Source organism: Drosophila montana, unplaced genomic scaffold (genome assembly GCF_035044405.1).
Source record: "Drosophila montana isolate Dmon_TW-CO22-7 unplaced genomic scaffold, ASM3504440v1 contig_402_1, whole genome shotgun sequence".
In the NCBI taxonomy this organism is placed as follows: Eukaryota; Metazoa; Arthropoda; class Insecta; order Diptera; family Drosophilidae; genus Drosophila; species Drosophila montana.
Window position 1 is genome coordinate 504,776 of NW_026998739.1, and position 21,919 is coordinate 526,694.

The 21,919-nt window shown below is 34.7% G+C and overlaps 3 protein-coding genes across 4 annotated transcripts; 1 reads left to right on the forward strand and 2 right to left on the reverse strand.

Annotated features, from left to right (window-relative positions):
• LOC135439079 (prominin-like protein) lies at positions 1 to 4,779 on the forward strand. Of its 2 annotated transcripts, none has more exons than XM_064697705.1 (11): positions 1 to 192; positions 775 to 1,163; positions 1,232 to 1,382; positions 1,605 to 1,730; positions 1,784 to 1,971; positions 2,108 to 2,215; positions 2,287 to 2,417; positions 2,472 to 2,807; positions 3,031 to 3,110; positions 3,190 to 4,117; positions 4,174 to 4,779. In XM_064697705.1, exons 2-11 carry the CDS (start codon positions 839 to 841, stop codon positions 4,447 to 4,449), a joined length of 2,649 nt encoding a protein of 882 aa, XP_064553775.1. In that variant the 5' UTR covers positions 1 to 192; positions 775 to 838; the 3' UTR covers positions 4,450 to 4,779. The 2 variants fall into 2 exon arrangements, with proteins under 2 accessions (XP_064553775.1, XP_064553774.1); XM_064697704.1 differs by having other exon boundaries at positions 2 to 192; positions 2,051 to 2,215.
• Positions 4,780 to 6,795: 2,016 nt separating this feature from the next.
• On the reverse strand, positions 6,796 to 15,524 carry Eaat1 (Excitatory amino acid transporter 1). Its single transcript, XM_064697697.1, has 11 exons — positions 15,199 to 15,524; positions 10,763 to 11,064; positions 10,601 to 10,696; positions 10,377 to 10,544; positions 10,265 to 10,307; positions 8,950 to 8,992; positions 8,705 to 8,888; positions 8,508 to 8,638; positions 8,010 to 8,439; positions 7,849 to 7,945; positions 6,796 to 7,754 (listed from the first exon to the last, which is right to left on the reverse strand). Exons 2-11 carry the CDS (start codon positions 10,945 to 10,947, stop codon positions 7,692 to 7,694), a joined length of 1,440 nt encoding a protein of 479 aa, XP_064553767.1. The 5' UTR covers positions 10,948 to 11,064; positions 15,199 to 15,524; the 3' UTR covers positions 6,796 to 7,691.
• Positions 15,525 to 19,319: 3,795 nt separating this feature from the next.
• Cks30A (Cyclin-dependent kinase subunit 30A) lies at positions 19,320 to 20,655 on the reverse strand. The gene is made up of 2 exons (XM_064698094.1): positions 20,313 to 20,655; positions 19,320 to 20,209 (listed from the first exon to the last, which is right to left on the reverse strand). Exons 1-2 carry the CDS (start codon positions 20,366 to 20,368, stop codon positions 20,038 to 20,040), a joined length of 228 nt encoding a protein of 75 aa, XP_064554164.1. The 5' UTR covers positions 20,369 to 20,655; the 3' UTR covers positions 19,320 to 20,037.
• Positions 20,656 to 21,919: the final 1,264 nt, after the last annotated feature.

Genomic DNA, 21,919 nt, shown 5'->3' on the forward strand with positions numbered 1-21,919 from the left:
TTGAAATGTATTTCACATAACAACACTTCGTGCTTCTGTTGAAAACACATTTGATTTAAGATATTTTCGTCGAATTTCACACAACACTTTCAAGTTTCGTGAATGCATTTCAGAATTTATGACTTAACCACGTCTTCCTCAAGATCTAAACCAATCACTTCTCTGGTTTCCAACTGAAGTGACATACAACCGGTAAGACTGATTTTCATTGACATTAACAGTAGTTACACATAAACGTAATAGCGGCCCGTGGCAAGTTTTGAGCGAAACTACAAATTTGGAAATTTACTTTTTCACCCATGCAAAATTGAAGGCAAAATATAAAGCGAAATATTAAACCTTGTTAGTAGTAAGTGAATTAAATAAATTTTCACACAGATCATTGAAAATGATTTTGAACCCGATCCGATACTAATTAAAAACTTTGCATGCAGCTGTTTTCCGCTAAATTTCCACAGTTGCGGGCGGAATTCCCAAAATCGCACATATTCTTTTAATTCTTATGTAGGGCTATGAAAATAATAATCATTAATTTTCTTTCCACCGAAGAAGCTTGGATACTGCAAAAAGTGTGAAACAGTCTAAAATGAATTATCATAAAGATTTTTAGAAATATATTTGAACCCAAAACATTACCCACCTAATATTTGACAGCCCTCAAAGATATTTGAACTGTGCGTTGATCCCCAATCAACAAGTCAGTCCGTACAAGGCCAAACAGTCTTATATAGGGATATAAATTGTGGTATAGTGCTAATCCGTCTGCTCAATCAGCTTTTGCTTAAAGTGGAATTTGGATGTGATCGTTAACGGAAGACATGCCAGTAACAGCTCAAGTATGACACATGTGGCGCGTTCATCTAGGGAGATATTCCCTAAGATCAGAAGGGGGCGATATATGATGAAATTCCTTGTCATGGTTATCATATTAGTTGTTGCGATCAATGCGCCGTTGCCAGCGACTGCCGATTGGGAAAAAGGCGACGGTGACTTTGGAACGCAGCATGAGAAGGCAGGACGGGGACATTTTGCGTTCGTTGAATATACCATGTATGAGAATAAAGTCAATTATTCTGTAGATCCCACTTATCATAGCCTGTATATGAGGCCAATACACGAGTTGACGCACATAATATTTGGCGACGAGTTGAATATACCAAGTGGTGGGTACTGATATTTACAACTTTAGCTACCGGCTGATCTAATCTAAAGATAATCCTTACCCCTGTAGGTTATACTACGACCGCGAAAAACTCGAGTTCTGTTCAGTTGGGCCCCAAGGTCCACTCCAATCAATGGAAAGATTTGCTTGCCAAAAACAAATTACTGATCGTCTGGATATTGTTAATTTTGTCTATTATCATTATCTTACCGTTTCTCGCGTAAGTAACAGGTTTAAAGAACACAAGGTGATTAATTACAAGTAACAAAAGATCTATAGTTATCAAAATTTTGTATTTAAAAGGTCGCATTACAGACATAACATTATTATTTCGATTATTGTACAGGCACTCGGAGCTAGGTATAGGGTATTTTATAGCCGGGCTTCTGCTACTTTTTTGAACCCACATAAGCTAATTAAATTCTCTCTCAACGATAAACAGAGTCTGCTATTTTTGCTTTTGCTGCTGCCGTTGCCCCAACGTCTGCCCACCTTGTACACATAGTTCGTATGCTGCAAAGCGCACCTGCTGCAGCATATTGATGCTGCTGCTGCTCCTGGGAATACTGTAAGTCAATTATAGTCGATTTAATCCATATTTAATATTTGGCATAAACATAGAATGGGATTACTCATAGCTTTCCTTAATGAAAAGCTAATACATCGCGGGCTTCGAGAAGGCATCGAGAACATGCATCGGCAAGCCGAAGACACGTGCCTATTTCTGAAGGATGCCTGTAATCATATCAACCACTTGTTCGTTTACAACTTTGAAGAATTGGAGACGAGTCTAACTGCTTCGATAAATGGTAGGCACCACTACTATTCAGGCATTTCCGACTAGATCACCTTTACTTGTTCAACTAACGTTCTGTGCACTTTTCACAGAGGCGGATACCCATATATTTATGGACCTGTCCGACACCTCTAATGTCTATTCACTAGCAACTCTAGAACTTATTTTTTCCTCCATGCCGAAAGCATTACAATTATTGAAAAAGGCGGAGAGCTTCAAGAAATCACTTATCTTTAATATCGCCCAGTACCGAGATGGTAATTGTGTCAAATGTGATTTATCTTTTATATGTATCTTAACTTTACCATTTTATCGTACAACATTTTAGCTTTGCGTGGTGTTAAGCGTGATATTACCTATCTTCATACGGTTTGGTGTGACTACCAAGAATGCAATAATTTTATTAGGGACAATAAGATTCCGATGTGGGGTACTAAGGAATGTCTGCACGTGGATAAAGTGGGTAAGGTGTAAGATCAAAGTGTGCATTACATTCGATTCGATTCGTTTCAGCTACCGAACATAACTCGCTATGTGGAGGCCATTGAAGATATTATAAAAAAGGAGGTGGTAGTATCAGTAAGGAGAGGGCTAGAACGCTTTCAGAAAGTCGACAAAATGATCCAGGATGTGATAGATCCGCAGATTCCGCCATTACTCACAAAGATTAGCAGAGTGGGAGGTGCTGTCAAAGCACACGGCGAGAATGTATGCAAAATCATCAATTCGATAATAAATGATATTTATTTTCAAAATGCGCGCATCACACAATCGTTTGGTGATTTCAACAATACGTACGGACCTGATCGGAAAATAATAAGCGTCATCTTGTTTTTATTAATATTTGCGGTAAGACTTAAATTTTGTTTATACATCACTTTGAAAACTGTATATTAGTAAGCATCTATAAATCTCGGACTTGTGGCCATTGCCGATAAATGGTTAAAAAGAAATGCTAATATTCGTGTAATATTAGACAATGTCTTGGTAAAAGCTTCAAAATTATCACAAATATATATATTACAATTTTATAAATATCCTGACAAACTGAATTCCTTGGCCAACGTTGCAGATTATCATCGTAATGTTTGTTGCATTTATTTGTGGCTGTTGTATTCGAAGAGATAACACTGGATACAAGTGCTTGTTACTGTGAGTTGCCAACAAACTATTCCTTATCTCTATCTCTATATTTCCATTTATCTCTGTCTCTCTCTCGCTAATTTTTTAGGGCTATCGCACTGATATTCTTCTTTTTATCGCTCCTACTGCTCGCTATGCTGTTTTACTTTATATTGGGAATGATAATGTACTATGGCGTGTGTTTACCGAGTACTTATCAGGAGAAACAGAATCTCTTCAATGTGATTGAACTTTATGAAAGCGAACAAAAGGTTCAGGAGTGGTCAAGGTTAGCAATAACATGCAGGGAAAATCAGAGCATTTTTGATGCGTTGCTTGAGTATGAGTTAGTTGACCTGAATACTATTAGGGATGACATTGCGCGCAATATATCTAATGTCGATGTGGCAACGGCAGTTCAAGCTGATTTGAGCAAAGTAAAAATCCTAGAGGAAAAGGATATAATTAAGATTACTAACGCGCAAATCGGAAATCTGTCGGATTATCATAGCAGATTAGCTACTGATCATTTGTGCACACAAATATCAACTATTGATAATATTGTGGAATTTCGAAAATACTATTATCAGTGGAATAAAAACTTTTTCCACACACAGAAGCATGATAAAAATATGAACTACAGACTATGGGCCACTTATCCCAGCATTTGGAGACTTGGGCTAGACTTAGACAACATTATACTGATTGAACCAAATATATTAAAAGACATGGAGAAGTTTAAATCCAGATTGCTTTCAACTGACAAACTTATAACAAGAAACGATAATGACTTTAACAATACAATTAAGGCGATAATGGATTCAATTTCCAAAGCAGAAGAATTTATAGTAAATCGTGGCAGTGATTATATAAATACGTTATTTGAGAATCTAACGGAAGTGGTAAACGTGGAACTCAACAATTATGTTAACTATTTGATCAAAGAGAGTAATACGAATGTTGGACCCTGCCAATCCCTTGCCTACATGTATCGGCACAGTGCTGAAATGGTTTGCGAGCGTATCGTCGATCCCATTGTAAGTAGCTCTACAGAACTATCATTAAATGTATGTCAATATTCCTTTAATTTTAGAACGGATTGTGGTTGGGCTTATTGCTTTGCGCCTTGCTTCTTCTACCCCTCTTGTTTGTTGCCCATCGGCTGCTATGCCTGTACAGGGTACATGGCCATGGTAGGGCAGCTGGAGTTATGTCGCTTAATAGAGATGGAGTCAACTGCCCGACCTGTACGGGAATACCGTATAAACCGCCAGCAGTTGTCATCTGTGACGGCGGCCAGAATGCCTACTGTCCCTGCCCCGACACTAATAAATCAGATGGAAACGCACTCAAGAAAAAGCAAGCGTGATGCAGATATAAGCATATTCCTAGAATATTGCAACCGAATCAGGTTCGTCGTGCATGTGTGTAATGCATCCACAATCACAGGTTCTCGATGCATACAGACGGTTATTCCACAACTGCACTGAACTACACTGAAAGAGATTGAAAAAGTGCAGTGCGTGACATTATACAGAGTCAAACTCTAATGCATTCAAAAGAAATTTATCGAAAAGTGAACGAAAACCAATGAAATTTGGGACAAGAAAAATCTTCGAAAATATTTAACAAAATGTATATTATATGTACAACAGAAATGAGAAGTCAAATTAAAATAAAAATCATATTAATTAATTTACATTCACATGTGACTATTTACTAGAAAAATTGAAAAATTTATTTCTTTCAGACATGATAACTATAGATCGAAAATAAACTCGATAAAATATTTGCATTAAACAATTTACCGTCATTCTTTGTTCAAATTTATTTGAGAAGTGTTCCAAACCCTACGGAAAATACATTGTGCCTTTGTGGAACTGCGGACAAAGATTAATTGGGCGAATGTTTATATTTTGTACGACTTCTTACAAAGCTCTACATTAGAACTTTGGAAATTCCACCCGCAACTGTGGCAAAAAAAAACTTTTATAAGATTGTCTTAAAATTCATTAAAAAAAAAGGAATAATACCCCATAGTATAGAATAAATGGGAATATATATACTAAAATCAAATTTTACACCGCAGATACATTTCCATGGAATTTCGATTTTGTGGTCAACAGAACGGTTTTCATACTACTCCATTGTTAGTCTTTTGCAGAGCTATAATTCTGACATTCTTCGTTTATTCATTCATAATGCTAACTGATTTGCTTCGCGTGTATTTTACGCGATGATCAGGGGAGAAACGCTCTGTTCCACCTATTGAAATCTGAGCTGAACAAATGGATGTAATCAATGAACCATCGGAGTCAGCGAATAACATATCTAATGCGTAGAGTTTGTAACAATGGTGAATAGTTATATCCAATCCATTTCCAATCAAATCAATAGTTATTTAGGATCGGTTACCAAAGAGTGCAAGGAAATAACTAGTCTCTGTCGTCCGCTTGTCTACATATATCCCAAGAGAATTTAAAGGATTTCCATCGTTTGGTCAATCCCATTGTGAGCATTTGTAAGAAAAAACGCTCTTAAATGCCCCGATTCCGGGGCGTGTATCGTATATCTAGCCCAGGACGGTTATTGTCGAATCTGCACGAAATCTTGGAAAGTCCACAGGAAACCACAAAATTAAATGTGCAGACAGACTTCAGCATAAGCAAACGTAAGAACGATGGACTCTTAATATTGTCAATAGGTAGTCAGGTATGTCGATGTAGAATCAATGTATTTTATGGTACTGACGATGATGCAACAAAGATTCGGTATTTATAACCAAGTTACTATATAATTTTACCAATGACTTGGTATGTATGTAGTATGAATTCGAATCCTAATACTAATAAAAACAAGCAAGAGGTTCTAGGCGGGAGCTCCCGACTAGGGGATACCCTGAACCCTTTTCTTCTAACAGGCGATAGGTATTAAATTAAAGATACTTGATATATATATATACTATTCTAGAAGCTACATGTCAAGTTTGGTGACTCTAGCTCATATTATTTGCCGAAATTGCTCAAAAAACAGGATTTCGATATCGATTTTGATCGATTTCTTGGAAACGGGGCAAGTTATCGAATATCGGAAGCAAACTGCGCGGGTACTAGGAGGACCTACAGCTAAAATTTCAAGTCTCTAGCTCTTATAGGTTCTGAGATCCTTGCGATCATACATACGGACGGACCTTCTGCCTGTCACATACATTTGTACAAATACATAATACCCATTTTACCCATTTTCAATGGGTTCAGGGTATAAAAATAGCAATGGCAGGCTTAAATAGTTGGTAATGAATGATATTGTTAAATGTAAATTATAAATATGCAAGAGTTGATGCTTATGTTTTTGGTATATAAATTATATGGCAACAATATAATAATATCCTGCAAGGGATATTAAAATTTGATTAGGTTCATTTCAATTTTATATAAGTACATGTACAGATTCGAAAATTTTATTTGTAAACATCTAGGCTACACAAAACTACAAATGGCATATGTATTCATACATAAAGATTATTTGATTTAATTTTTTTTTTTTCTTTGGCAAACCTTAACGGTCCATAGCATTGTCAATTTGTTGTAATTTTCTCAAATTCATTAACTTAATTTAATTAATAGCGTGTAATAAATAATATTACTATCGTTTAATATTTTGTAATTGATTTTTAGCATTTTAACGCATAACTTTGCTGACATTTAATTGGAGCTTTCGCAGCGTATTATTATTGTCATTGAATATTCATCGTTTGGTGATTGGAAATTGTTTTCTTTGTTTTTTTTTTCTTTGTTTCTTTAATATTTTTAATTATACTTAAGCTATTAAGTATTTACAAAGCTCAACTCCGAACAAGATCTTTTAACAGCATTGAATATTTGTGTATATCATCATTCATAAAATTTGAGCGAACTAAGTTAAATATATATATTTGTCTTTTTTTTGTGTAATTATTCTTTGTTCAAACATTGTTAAGTTCTAATTGTTTCAACACAGAACTTGTGAACTGAGTTTGTTGCTTGTACAAATTTTTGATGTTTTGTTTTACTTTATATATTGTGAAGCTTTTTATCGAGTGGAATAACAATCTATACTTTCATTTTGAAATGTACTATTTTATAATTATGGATTAATTGCAAAAACGATATCTTTTCGTTTCTTAGGCGTTTGTAACAAGTTTTATCTGCTCTTCTTTTAATACTAAGTATGAAAAAGTAATTTAAATTTGAACTCAATTCAATTTAATTATATTCATAATTATTTACATCATGATGTATGCTAATTAATACGTTGAATGGAATAATATCCAAATTTGTTTGTTTTTATTTTCTTGTTTCTTATTGATCTTTCGAGTGTCTCTTATTGCAGACAACCGCTTCAAATAAATTCGTTGATGTTTTGTGACAGCTCTTACAACTGTTCCAAATTGCTTGACATTGTGTGCGTCTTGGCCGCTTTTAGCCGCAAAACAAATGATGAGGCAAGCCGACGATAACGAGAGTACATCAAATCATTGTGCTCCATTCCATCCTCGCTCTCAGTATCGTGCTCGTGCTCGTCCTCAAACACTCATCGTTTGCGATTATAGGCGCCAAGCGAAGACTGCCTTCATTCTTTCATTTCATGTCCATTTGTGCCCAGCTCGAGCAGCTCATGGGGCTCGGCATTTAGCTATACATACGTGTATGTACATAATATATTTATATATATTTATATATATAAGCGATTTATAATAAAAATTAGATGTATAGGCAAATGAACTTACCCGATCAACGCTTGCCAAATCGTTCTTCGACAAATGATTAACCAAAATAGTACCAAGAGCATCGCACATGACATTGATAGTGGTGCGGAATCGATCACTGAAATTAATGGAGCAGAAAATGTATATCCAGGACCAGACAGAAAGTTCTAGCATTTACATACAGCAGCCAGTCGACAGCGATAATTAGGGAGACATCCTTAGGCTCCAGGCCCACAGTGTCGAGTACCATGACCATTGTAACAAGGCCCGCCTGCGGTATGCCCGCTGCACCAATTGAAGCAGCCGTCGCCGTTATACTGACCGCCACAATGGTGCCAAATGAGTAGCTCATCTCACGGTACTGGGCAATAAATAGAGCTGCCACCGCCTCATACAGGGCGGTGCCGTCCATGTTGATTGTTGCGCCCACGGGTATGACAAAGCGGGTAACGCGCGGATCTATTCCCATATTATCGAGGCATTTAATAGTCAACGGCATGGTGGCCGAGCTGGAGCCTGTGCCAAAGGCAGTGGCCAACACTTGACTCAATTTGGCTATATAACGATACGGCAGGCGACGTGTACCCAAAAAGAATATGACCGCGATGGTACCTACATATACAAATTTTAATTTTATTATTATCAAAAAAAAAAGATTTCATCTAAACTGATCCGCTTACCAAAGCCGTGCAGGAAGAGGCCTATCATAACGGTTATGAAGTACCACCCCAAAGATTGTATCGTAGCCGCTATAGAGTCCATCTCAATGATTTTGGCTGCTATTAAAAAGGCAACGCCCAGCGGTGATATCCTGCAACAATCGTCCATTCACTTTAGCCAGATGCTCAAGAATCGAACTTTAGTTTTGCACACTCACCAAATAACCCACGATGTTATTGTCATCATAGCTTCACTGAGCGTTGTAAAAAAGTCCTGCAGCAGTTGGCCCTTCTCACGCATACGACCGATTGTTGTGCCCAGTATTACGCTGAACATGACCAGACCCAGTACATTGGAACCCTCACGCTGCGCCGACTTGAACTCCCAGTTCTCCATGGGTTCTATATAAGAATGCAGAGTTTAGTGATATAGTCGATTGGCTGGCAGAGTAGGTTTACTAACGTGCTGGGGAAATGCTGGTATTCTCGAATATTTCCGTACGATGCTGGAAGATTAGAGTTATGAATTAATGGTATATATATACATTTTATAGCAAAAAATTATATATATTTTTATCAATTTTTTAAAGCCTTTTTCATAATCCCTTTTTCTCCCAATACTCTTATTATTATTCCACGAATAAAATATTTATATTATTCAAGGTTTCAGTGTCTTCTCGGAATGCTATATATGACTACAAAAAATCTTAATTTAAAATATAATTTTTTATGAATAAGATAATAATGTTTTATAGCACAATTCATATACAAAAGGCCTAGGATTTACGAATCTTGTAATGAAATGTAGCTTAATAGTGGAAAATGTTGGAGAACATAGTACATTCAGTATCATATGCACGATCAAAAATTCAAAACGACAATAATCTAATTGCGCACATGAATATGTATTCATATTTACCTATAAAGAAACGCATACATACAAACACACATCCGAGGGGAATACTTTCATTCAATTCGCATTTGACATTATATATATATATCATACATATCTTATATATATATATCATACATATCGTATATGCCCATACATAGCACATTTAGTCGTTACGACTGCGGCTGTGGTGATAATTGAAAATTCAACGTGTACGTAAATTAGATATGTATGTTTTTGTGTGGACATACGCATACCGAAAATACATACATGTATGTCTGTGCTCCCCCTATAATTTTCAATTTCAATTGAAACGGAAAGAACTTTGCTTTGGAGTAACCTATCATGTCAGTTTTGATTATGTGCCGCGATGTGCTTTAATCAAATTATGTAAACAACAGAACACAATTGAATAATTGGCACAGTTGCAATCAAGAATTGAGCGAATGCGTGTTCTGGCAAAAATCCAGCAAAGATATATCTAAATACCTGCTCGGCACAAACTGAATATCGCGGGCGATAAAAATGTAACTCTGCCAGTATGAAATGCATAACTTGTGCAATATCGCTTCTTTGTCGCTTTCATATCTTTAACAGTGGCTGAGTTAATGGATAGCGACACGTATTTGGAATTCAAAAGAGATTTGGCTGATAGTCTGACAGTTTATATGATAATAAAAATTTGAATAATGATCCATTGTACTATTTTAAAAGCTGTTCTTGTTTGTAGCATTACAAAAACAAAAAAGATTCACTACTTTTATTACATATATTCTATTGTTGTTATATCACCAAGCTTTCAGTTTATTATAAAGCCATTCCATCTTCCCCACAATGGTAATAAGAAATGTGTATTTCGTAACCCACATAAATTGAACTAACATACCTGAAACATTGTTGACTGTATTATGTTGTCCGTGAACATATTTCTAACAGAATGAGAAGAAAGAGAATACAAAATTATATAATCATCGTAAAATAAACTGCATAAAACGTACCTCAGTAAGTCCAATAAAGTATCTGGCGTCAACACCTTTGATGCTTTATCAATAGTCTCAGTGCGTGTCTCCACAATTTTGGCACCCTGGCCGGGTCGTATGGTTGTGACTAGACATATGCCCAAAATAACTGCCGATATTGTTGTTACAAAATAGTAGGTGATAGCTCTGAAAAAGCCAAAGATATATTTCGATATTTTATCCATGCGTCGGGCTGTGCTCACCTCGTCGCTATTTTGCTGGACATACTCAGATCCAGTCCACCGATCGCACTTGTTATGGAGGACACCAGCAAGGGTACTATGAGACACTTTAACATGCTGTTCAAATAATTGAAGATCTTATCAATGCTTGTACATGTCGAGCTGGTCAGCTAGAGAACTTACCGCAAAAATATTTCGCCCGGAAATGATATATACATAATCTCACGTTTTGTCCACTCGCCGGTGCTGTTCTTGATTATAAATCCAATGAGACCGCCCACAAAGACACCGATCACGGTGGCCATTGTGAGCACATTCTCCTGCAAAAAGCTCTTAAATTTGTTCGCATCCTGCTTGGGTCGCGTCATTGTGACTCTATGTAAGTATTACCCTAGGCCCGTACACACGGGCGTTACCAGAAGTGCGTTTCCGTTGGACCTTGGTGCAGCAGCTAAGCCAACTTGATTAACTTGCCAAAGGTATTTCTATAATTGAAAAAGAGAAAATACAAATATATAACTAAATATTCTCTCATTACATTTTGTATAAAGATATTCATTTTTTGAAATGTAAAACATGCTATTAACATAGTTAATTTAATTTATTTAATTTTGGCCCACCTGGTATACTAGATGGTTAATTTACAATGAACATAATAAAATAAGCATTAATATTGTGTGATTTCTAAACTCGAAACCTAAATCCTTATTTGCATGTTGTCAAAAGCTGCAGCTGAGATCTTAGAAAAACTACCAAAGAAATTTGAATGCTTGTATTTAGCAACAATTATTATTTAACACCCATTGTTCGCATTGTTTGAGAAAATGTGCTAAAAGCTAGCTGCGAATGCAGCTCAATTGATATATCTGTGCTGATTGTTTGCATTGCATGTAATTGAGAAATATTTTCGCTGTTTTTTTTTCGTTTTGTCATAAGCGTGTCAGAACAAATAAATTTACATAAGCCATCACCTAATGAAAAGTAATGAATAACGGACCCATTACAGGCAGCACTTGACTGAGATCAATGCCAAATAATAGGGATGATCATGTGCCGACAAAACTGATGCGAAAACTGATCCAAATTGTCGAGATGGCTCTTAATTGAACTGCCAGACTGATGTGTAGATCTGCACAAATGCATTCGAGTAGATTAATCAAGAATAATAATATTCACACTTGGCATTGTTTACACAATTACCGTTAAGTTTTGTTGGCCATTTAAAAGTATTCCATCAACACATAATCAATATAGTATACAATTAATTATTGTTATTTAGCGAGAAATATGATTACTCTCAATAACACGACAACGAGCATACAGAACATATTTTAAGGCCATGTTAGGATGGATTACTATAATTGAATGTGTAAATCATAGGTTATATGGAAAAACTGCGCAGTGTTTCTCGTTTAACAGCTTTCCCTTAATGCATTCATATTGTGCTTGTAATTCGGAGTTAAATATTTTCAATTTGCATATTTCAACGCTATCAAAATACGCCTGGCAAGGTTGTAAGCATATTTTAAAAGTAATATGTACTATAAATCATTTTGTTTAGTTATAAATTAATTTTGCAATACATATATCATAGCGTTTACTTGGCTATAAAGGGTCATTCGATTATTTCCAGTATGTGACGGCATTTGAATTAATTCCTCCATCTCATTAAGAAAACAAATGAGACTGACCGCCTACATGTTGTTATTGTCGTGGTTGTTGTTGCAATGCAAATCAATTTGTGTGCCCAGAACATTGACAATGAGTTTTATTTGCATCTAACATTGCGCGGCCGAACTACTGCCATTTACGAAGTATTCATAACAGATTCAATAGCTTTTCAAACAGCATTTAAAAAATGTTATATAAAATCGTGTCCAGCAATTTAATTGAATTCATTCTAGATATTCGATTTAACACACCTATTTGACCTTTGTAAAGCCAAAACTAGCTATCTCTCAACTAATAGAAAGATTAACTATTGGAAGTTTAATTTATTTACTTTACTTCTTTGTCCAATCTGTCTTCTAGCTGATTTATAGTATTTATAGCTGCTTTTTGTTTAAGCTAACTTTTTAAAGTGTCATTTGAAAATAAGCTAATCACCATTATTTTTTTATGATTACTAATGTCATATCATAATTGCATTTGGGTATCATCTTGACATAGTGTGAGAACAATTTTCGTTTGTGCTTATAATTAGAATTTGGCAACTAAACATTTCGCACATTTATTAAAACCTAACAGAACCAATTTTATTTGTATTTATTTCAAATGCATTTTATACCCTGTAGTAGCCTTAAGTAAGGCCAAAATATTCACGGTCAGAAAAATGCATATTTAATAATATATTTTTACAATTGAAGAGTCAGTTAAGGTATGTGCATGTGTAAATGTGTGTTATGCACATGTATTTGCGTATATGCTAGAATTCTAATAAATAACAATTGATGTTTTTGATGAACGTAAGTTTATATTAAATTAGTTTTGTTAGCTGTCTTCGAGCGCATCAAGTTTGTTTTTATAAACAAGTCAAAGTGACCTGGAAGGAAGTGTCGACTAAAAAACACCCTGCAAATAGGCTATAGTACCGAAATGAATAATGAAATACACGAATTTTAAAACCTATACAAAAATCAATATGCATTTGTAACCCTTCCGTAACTATAATCTTTGGGAACTACGCAGTTAATAGAATAGACGGATCGGTAAAAATATTGCTGATAATCAGGAATATATATACTTTCTAGCGATGAAGATTACTCTTACTGAATATTAGAAAGATTTTCACAATATAGTTATAGATTTTATTAAATGCAGTGTACTAGAATCGGTCTTTAGACGGATTACAACTAGATATGTTATCTTAATAAAAGTTAATAAGAAATTAAAATAAATAAATCTGTAAAAATAATTAAATAATTCTTAGAAATATTTTACTGTTAGAAAGATATGTAAAACCAAGTCAAAAAGTAATTGTGTAAATAAAGTTTGTGTAACAAAAGGAATTTTGAATCGATCTTTCTAGAACCCAAAAGAAATATTACTTAAATTTTATGTGTAATAGAAAAACTCGTAAAAATAACTAATTAACATTTGAATCGTATATCAGGAAAGACACTTTGCATTTTCTAAATACATCATTTACCCGTTCTATAGACAGACAGACAGCCGACTATTTTTGTACATGACAGAAATTTGCATTAAAAATAGTAAAGCTGCTAAAAATAAAAACAAAAAACACGCTTAAAATGAAAAGCGAAAAAAAAACAAAACAAAACAATAAACAAACAAAAACAAACTTTGTGGTATATCCAAGTTGAAGTGCGGCCTACCCTTAAAAGGGGGAAAGGGCCTTGGCCCTATCACGGGTTGGCCCTTACCCTCTCCCCGCTTCCCGCACCCCGCCCTCCCATGGGCTGCTTATCAGCAGCAACAATCGAAATCTGCAACGCTCTCTCTCTCTTAACGCAGTAAGCGAAAATCGATGCATTAACAAATTAAACATAATCTTTGGATGTGCTGGACTATGGAACACACAGGTTACAGTTCACAAGTGGAAATATTCATAAATAGAAAATATGATGGAAAGTAAGTATACAATTAACTAGTGTGTTGTTGTTAGTTAGTATTGATATATTTATAAGGTACAGCCATTAATTAATTTAAAATTATAAAATCTGAAATTACAGAAGCATACAAACACATGTACCTCATATATCAACAAGGATCACAAAAAGCCAAACGAAATTATCATCATATAACGTTAATGGCTTTCTAATGTTTAATGTTATATTGGGATTTATTATTAAAATAACATTTATATCGATTTAACTTTCCAACTAGCATTAGCTAAGATTAAACCCTATCTAGCATTAGCCTGAGATTCAGATCCGAATCTTCGCTTTGCAGCTGTCTAAATGACAGGATTATATGGACAACGCTAGTTCGTAGATCTTAATTTACGGATATTTTTAGTTTTTTTTTTTAAAAGACATAGTAAAACAAATATGAATAAGTATTAAAAATGAACATTAGCATGAAAAATGTACTTTACTTTAGTTAAATATTATATTTACTTCAATTTAATGAAGATGTTCAAAATAATGAAAATTCCAATAAAGGTCATTCCATTCATACCAATATTTATATTATATACATCTACACTGATACAAAAGTCCCTCCGAAAAAAAATCCATAAAATATGTTTTACTTTAATTTATGGGATAGAATTTTTAGATGTTGTTCCTAAACGTCTGTAACGGAAGTGTTGCCTGCTTAAGGATACACGAATTTCAAGGTCTCGGAATGTTTGAAAACTTACCCATTACAGATTATGTTAAAAAAAGAATCTAACAAATGTGTTCAATGAGTTATAGAAGAGAGTAGGTAATACATTAATCAATGACATAAATCAAATAAAATAGTGTGTTAAATATTGTTCATTCACTCAATACACAATGTCACATTAATTTGCAATTGTTATATATTATTCATAAGGCATGATCTTGATAACTGTTTTTTTTATTTTTTCATTTTATATCTGATTTTTTCTTCTTTCATATCTAAGAAAATGTTTATAGCTTTTTGCATAAATGTATATATTTCATTACACTTACAAATTAATGCATGGAAATATACTCCAGGCTGAGCGAAATATGCATAAATTTGCATAAGTTTCAACCCTTACGGTTAATTCAAAATACAGTTGATTGTGGGCACACGTAAATTTATATTTACATATACATATATGTATATATGTGAAGAGAACGCGCTTTTAGACAATTTTTGTTGTTGCTGTCGAGCACGCGACGTTGGCACGACTGAACGCAGACTCATACGCAGATCACAGATCACAGATGAGATGGGCCCACAGATTCCACTGGCTGGCAGAGAGAGAGAACCAAACACGACTCAACTTGGCTTGCCTGATTATAAAATAGTACTAAAATCTACATCAAAATCAAATACGAAACGTAGCCAACGAGCGCGCAAAATTTATGCGCGACTGCGCTGCCAGCGTCAGCAGAGCATGTGTGTGAATGTTTGTGGGTGTTGGATTATTTTCATTCATCAAATGCGTTCACAGTGTCGCAGTCGCAGTCGCTCTTGCTGTCGCCGTCGCAGTCGCTGCGCTGCCTATCAATTGCAATGCAGCGCACCACGTAACTCATACGACGCGTTGTCGCTGCCGCTGCTGCTGCTGCGTTGTCGCTGACGCTGCCGCGGCATCGCTTAATTAGCTGCCTTGTTCTCTGCACGGCGACGCATGCTTAGTTTCGCTTTCTTTTGGCCTGCGATTTTGAAGGGAATTCATTATCACCAATTTGCGCTAGGTGTAGTGCATGCATATATACATATATATACATTTATATAGCTTGAGCTTTTTAAACACTTCCTCGCACCTGTCGTTAAAAGTAGTTCAGTGTTTTAATGTCAGCATTTTACGCCCACTTCATTAGCTGCCGCATTGTTCAAATTGCTCTGATCAACCTCCTATTGTTTACTGAGCAAAGGGGTGCGGGCTGCGAGTCAAATACTGACGAAACTGCATACAAAGCTAAAACTATAAGTTACTTTCTCCTTGGAAAGATTTAAACAAGTTCTCTAAATAATTTTCAATCAGTTGTGTTCGACAATATTCTTTTGAAACACGTCAAAATTCTCCGTGTCTTCTTCTAAGAAGAATTGCAATTTCTCCCGGTTTAGATTCTCAGGTGTATCTAGTATTATCCTAGCCGAAAGTCATAGTAGTCAGTGTCAATAAATTAAATGTTTTTTCAATTGTTTAAATTTAGTATAGTGGTATATTACTGATTTAAAAGAATTTGTTTAACTTAAGCACTTTGAACATATAAAATAAAAAAATTCGATTTCAGAATTATTAAAAAAAACCTTTGGTAAAAATCTTTCTTCGTTGAAAACAAAATTAAGACCTAAGGCGAGCATCACGAGAGCTCTCAAAATCGTGAAATGCTGCGGAAATTGATAACCCGGTTGTTAAGCAATATTAATTAATCCCTCAAAACTTCTAAAAAATTATCTTACAAGGTTCTATATATTCAAAGTATTGAGCTGTCAGTTACACTATCGGCATAATAAGTAGTTGAAGAGAATTTTCTCTAAGTACAATAACTAAACATAAAGCAATGTCATAAGCAATGTTTGCCATATTTCATTTATCAAATTATGTGTTTCAATATGGATTAATTAACTAGCAAAAGTTAGTTAGAAACTAGCTATCTTAGTTTTGAAATACCGCCAGCTACTATGTTCTACGGCGAATACAAAAGCATCCTAACATTGGACTGCGATGCGAGCGCAGATGCTGGATGTTCAGTTGGCTAAACGATCGGGTTCCCTAAAAGGCAAACCCTTTTAATATTTCACCATTAATATAATTAAATGACAATTAAGTAACTTTTATGAGAGTATTAATATGCATATTCGTCATATTCGAAGTTAACATTACAAATAAGAGTCGATCTCAAGAAAGTTAAGCAAATTCCTCCCAAGTATGGCATAAAAATAGAGCTATAATTAGGCATTTCCGGCCCTTCTCTTGCCATCGTATAATAAATAGTAATAAAAATCAGCGTCGCTGTTGCAGTGTCCACAGCTGCCTTTGATCTGTTTCAATTCGATTTGCCTTGGGGGCTAGTTCTGCTGAACGCTGGCGACACCAAGCCGTGCACGCTGCTGGTGGGAACAAAAAACCAACAAAAACAACAACAACAACAACAAATAATATAATAATATAACAAATAACCGTATTGGGGTTTTGTCGCTATTTTATAACTACGCACAAGTGGCAGGGCCCAACGGCGATCAAATGACAGCGCTTCGTCGTAGTCCCTCGTAGTCCCTCTTCCCTTTCAGTGGTGAATTCCATAACCAGCGACTATGCTACCCTTGCATACAGCCAGAGCCACAGCTCGCAGCTCTTTCTCATAGTACGCGCACGAGTATGTACGAAAACGTGCCAAAGCATTTCTACCGGAACTGTCGATCTTCATTTTTAAAAGTGGACAATATCACTATATACCCTATATCACCATATATAAACATTTCTATACATGCATACTGTTTTTGAAAGCCCAATATAAAAAAAAAAAATAAAAACGAATTTTTTATATATTTGAACCATTAAAACAGCTCCCTCCTTTTAGCATTTATATATAGTGCTATCCAACAATCATGCTATGAAAAAATTATCTAAAATTATTACTTTCAATTGTTTACCAATTTCTCTTGGTTCTGTACATATTTTTCAACGATCTGTAGTATAGTTTTTTTAAAAATCTTCCGCTTTCATTTATTGATAACGACTCGAGTAAAAAAGTACCTTCCTATTTGTTCGAAGCTTTAACCTGTTGCGAAATTTAACGAACATTTAAGCATTTCTATGTTGTACTTTATTATCTGGATCTTATGATTTTCGAGCATTGCTTAAAGCTCAAAATCCATATTTATCCATATTTTAGAAACGGTAAAAGATATAAAATAAGAAGATATACATACATATGTATCTAGTTTTCGAGCTCAACGTGTTCATGCAGACGGACATGGCCAGCTATATATATTTATATTAAATGTATTTTCTGGACAGAGTAAAAATTTTAAATTAAAATTAACATTCGAAAAACTTAACTTAATCTGAAGCCGGAGGTGCCTGGGCAATAAACTATTTGCAACTATTTGCATATACTATCTATTCACAGGATCCAGCTGACTTAAATGCATATGTTTCAAATAATAAATGCCTAAGTATTAACATTTAAAGTAGAAACTAGTTTAATATTTTCCAGATCAACGGATCATATCAAGAGAAATGCATACAAATATTCTATTAACGGTATTCATCGATTTTTAACTCTAATAGATAAACTTTAGATAATAGCAAATTATATATGTATATCTGACTTAATAATAACGACTGTGCATACAATACTTACCAATACATACATATATTTTTTTTTATAAGTATAGAATATATGGATGTTTTTTTTAAATTATAATCACTTCGAAAACTCATCAAGTAAATATTTTGAAGTAAATTATATGGTATCGTATGAGAATTGAATAATACTTAAAACAACCTTGTTGGTTTCCCCTAAATTAAACCAAGAATTTGTTTGCTGACAGTTTCTAAACCCTGATGTGAACAATTTTAAATAGGCCGAAATACTCTTTCATCTGGTATACCAGAAGATTTCCATAATGTTACCAAGGACATTGTATATATTATTAGATTTATTACAATATTTAATAGTATCTTTATAATAGGGGATGGGTTGTTACTTGCATAGACTGTATGAATACATTAGTATATAAGTGTACTGGGTTCTTCTCGCTTACCATAAAAACTTGCACAAGGAATCATTTATGGAGAACTCGGTCGCTCCGTCATTATCCCGTAGTTAACGGTCCTTGAATAACAGTAGGTTAGCTTCCTCAGTTGTTCCTGTGATGCTGCTAAAGATTCCGCTCCACTGGATCGTTTTTTTCCACTAATTTACTAAGTTATCGCACTCATAAATTTATTTCTTAGTGTTTCAATATCCTGTACATAAATGTTAAGCATTTGAACAATAAGAATTTCATTAACTATGGCCGATCTCATAGTAGTTCGGGTTTTAAAACTTATTTTAATTAATAACAGTTTTAAATTTTATGATGAGTTTACTTTATGAGGCCATATATAGCCCAGTTATACGCGATGTAAAAATACAATAACGAATTTGGGTATTGAAAAACTTCAAGCAATCAACGCCTAAAGTTTTCTACAAATATATTTATTTTTTGTATTTTTCTTTTTTTATTTATAACTTTATATTATGTTAAAACGTAATGCATTATGTATTTATAAAAATTTTCAAGATCACAAATCATATTTTTTTTAATATTAAATGAAAATGTGCAGGCAATTTTCATAACGCTGTGTGCGTTTCGCGATGTTAGCATTATATAATTAAAAGGCCCACTGTGCTATGGCTAAAAGCAAAACGGAATGCAAATTTAAGGCGCAAATAGTGCTGATGTGGAGAAAATCAGTTATAGAATTACATTTTTAAAATATGGCAAACTCTATATAATAGCAATATGGCAACGTATTCATAATTTGGAAATTTATATGTGGGGAGTATTTCACAAGCAAAGAAACACTTGTGTGCCAGGATTTAAGCAGTATATGTGTGAGTGTGTGAATATTGTTAAAGAAAGCAGAATAAATGTATGAGTGTGTATGCGTGCGTGTGTTGGATTTGTTGTTGGTTAAAGGCCCCTGCCGCAACAGTTGTGCAGCTACCACCATTTGCGCAGACGCAGAAGCAGCTGCGCCGTCGCGTCAGCTGGAACGCATCCATGTATGCTTATACGTATATGTAAGATGTGGTGTGAATGTGTATGCATGTATTTGTGTGTGTGTGTGTGTATGTGCGGGGAGTGTTTTTGTACGCCTACTCCTCCGTTTTGGGACGCCGAAATAGCAAAATGTGCGGCTCTGGCTTGTGTATCATATAGTGTATCCAGCCGCGCGACTGCTGCACACCGATTGATCTCCATTCGGTTTCTGTCATCAGATGCGTTTTGGGTACCAGCTTCACAAGCTCTTTCGGCAAGACCACATGTCTGCAAAAGGTAGTGTATACATGCGAATACATACATACATACACGCAAACATATTTATGTCAATTTAGTGCGTTTACAGTTACAATCGCATGTGTCCACTCACCTGTACTCAAATTTTTCATCATAGTATTTATCCGAGTAGTAAATATCTTTGCTCATCTTTGTAATATGTTGGAATAGGGGATAAGGGTGCTGGAATGCGGCGTTTAATTTCTGTTTGGCGTCGGCGTCCTTTTCTGCACGTTCAAAATTTGCGATCCGCTTTGCATAAGACCTTTTCTCAGTTCCTATTTGTGCACACTGATTTTACGTATGTTAAGTTACTTGTTTGCGCGTTTTGTGGCAATTTTATACGATTATTTATAAACAATTCACGTTATAAGCTATTTTAAAAAAGTAATAAGTGACGCGGTCGAAAGAGATGTTTGTTCTAGTTCCGTTTTGTTCACTGAACCACTGCTATCGATTATAACAAAATTCGATTGAACGCCAGTATAGAACTAGTTATTAGTCGAAGTGAATTACTGGCTGCGCGATTGTGAATTCAAAGTGAAATATAAATTAATAAGCAATTAGTGAAATACAAGAACCAATTAAATGCGCAGTAAGTGATACATTTGGTTAAAATAACATTGAATGCATTAAAAAAACTGATTGGGCTGCATAATTTTCGCCTAATGAAAACTTGCCAGGAAAGCGCGCGTTTATTGAGAGGTAGTTTATTGAGCAAGTAGTGGTGGTCGGTCGATAAATATTCTATTCGATTATTGAGGAGCAGCCGAGCACAGAATTAATATATCTAGCTTACAGTAAGAAACATATAATTAAATATTAACGTATTTATAAAACTGCACAATATATGAATGTATTTAGTTAAATTACAGGACAATTTCAAGCTAGGCTTTAAACATGCATCGATATATGTATCGGCTCTCTACAAAACAGCTGTGCAGCAACATTCCTAAAATGCGACATGTGTTGAGACATGCACAAAAAATACTTGTAGAATAAATGTTCTATGCTAAACAAAAGGCTGATTTGGCAGGCACAGTGACCCAAAAGTTGTTATTAATAATAAGATGTATCGCTACGGATTGCACTGAGATAAGAAAAATAACTGCACAGTTTCCAATAGTAATCGTCTGCCCCTTTTACACCTCTTCTGCTATATGCTAGCTCAACCACAGTTATGTAAATATGTACATATGTATGTATGCATGCCTTTATACATACATACATATGTATGAGGGAATATGATTGTGCGGGTGTGCAGATCTCAATAATACTCCCTAGGGCCTATTCTAATATGTTAAGTAATGTGTAACTCAAGGAATGTATATTTTCACACAAAACTAGCCTTACAGTTCGTAAACAATTTTGATAAAGCTGAAATATACGCATTTGTTTTTTTTTTTGTTTATTTGGAATTACTTAATTCCATATCAACATAATATTTTTATTGAATTCAGTAAAATTTTTCAAACATTTTCTCGTTTTTGTTACTCATACATGATTTTCTCAATGTTTATGAAGCTTTCTGCTGTTGTTGTTGTTGTTGTTGTTGATGTTCAGTTACTTTCTTGTTGTAAGTTCATTTTGTTTAATGTTACATCTTATGTTTTTTCTTTCAATATTTAAACTTTGTCATTGATTTATAGTTAAACTTAAACAATACAAAAGCAGTATTTGTTTTTCATTCATTTTTTTGTT

What these genes read in the sequence shown, in the direction of transcription:
- LOC135439079 (XM_064697704.1), top strand. Translation starts at nt 839, where the DNA reads ATGACACATGTGGCGCGTTCATCTAGGGAGATATTCCCTAAGATCAGA. An exon ending in CGAGTTGAATATACCAAGTG is followed by an intron (nt 1,164 to 1,231) that starts GTGGGTACTGAT and finishes TTACCCCTGTAG; the next exon opens with GTTATACTACGACCGCGAAA. An exon ending in GGATACAAGTGCTTGTTACT is followed by an intron (nt 3,111 to 3,189) that starts GTGAGTTGCCAA and finishes CTAATTTTTTAG; the next exon opens with GGCTATCGCACTGATATTCT.
- Eaat1 (XM_064697697.1), bottom strand. Translation starts at nt 10,947, where the DNA reads ATGACGCGACCCAAGCAGGATGCGAACAAATTTAAGAGCTTTTTGCAG. An exon ending in CCTCTTCCTGCACGGCTTTG is followed by an intron (nt 8,440 to 8,507) that starts GTAAGCGGATCA and finishes TTGTATATGTAG; the next exon opens with GTACCATCGCGGTCATATTC. An exon ending in ATTTGGCAAGCGTTGATCGG is followed by an intron (nt 7,755 to 7,848) that starts GTAAGTTCATTT and finishes ACGTATGTATAG; the next exon opens with CTAAATGCCGAGCCCCATGA.
- Cks30A (XM_064698094.1), bottom strand. Translation starts at nt 20,368, where the DNA reads ATGAGCAAAGATATTTACTACTCGGATAAATACTATGATGAAAAATTT. An exon ending in GATGAAAAATTTGAGTACAG is followed by an intron (nt 20,210 to 20,312) that starts GTGAGTGGACAC and finishes TACCTTTTGCAG; the next exon opens with ACATGTGGTCTTGCCGAAAG.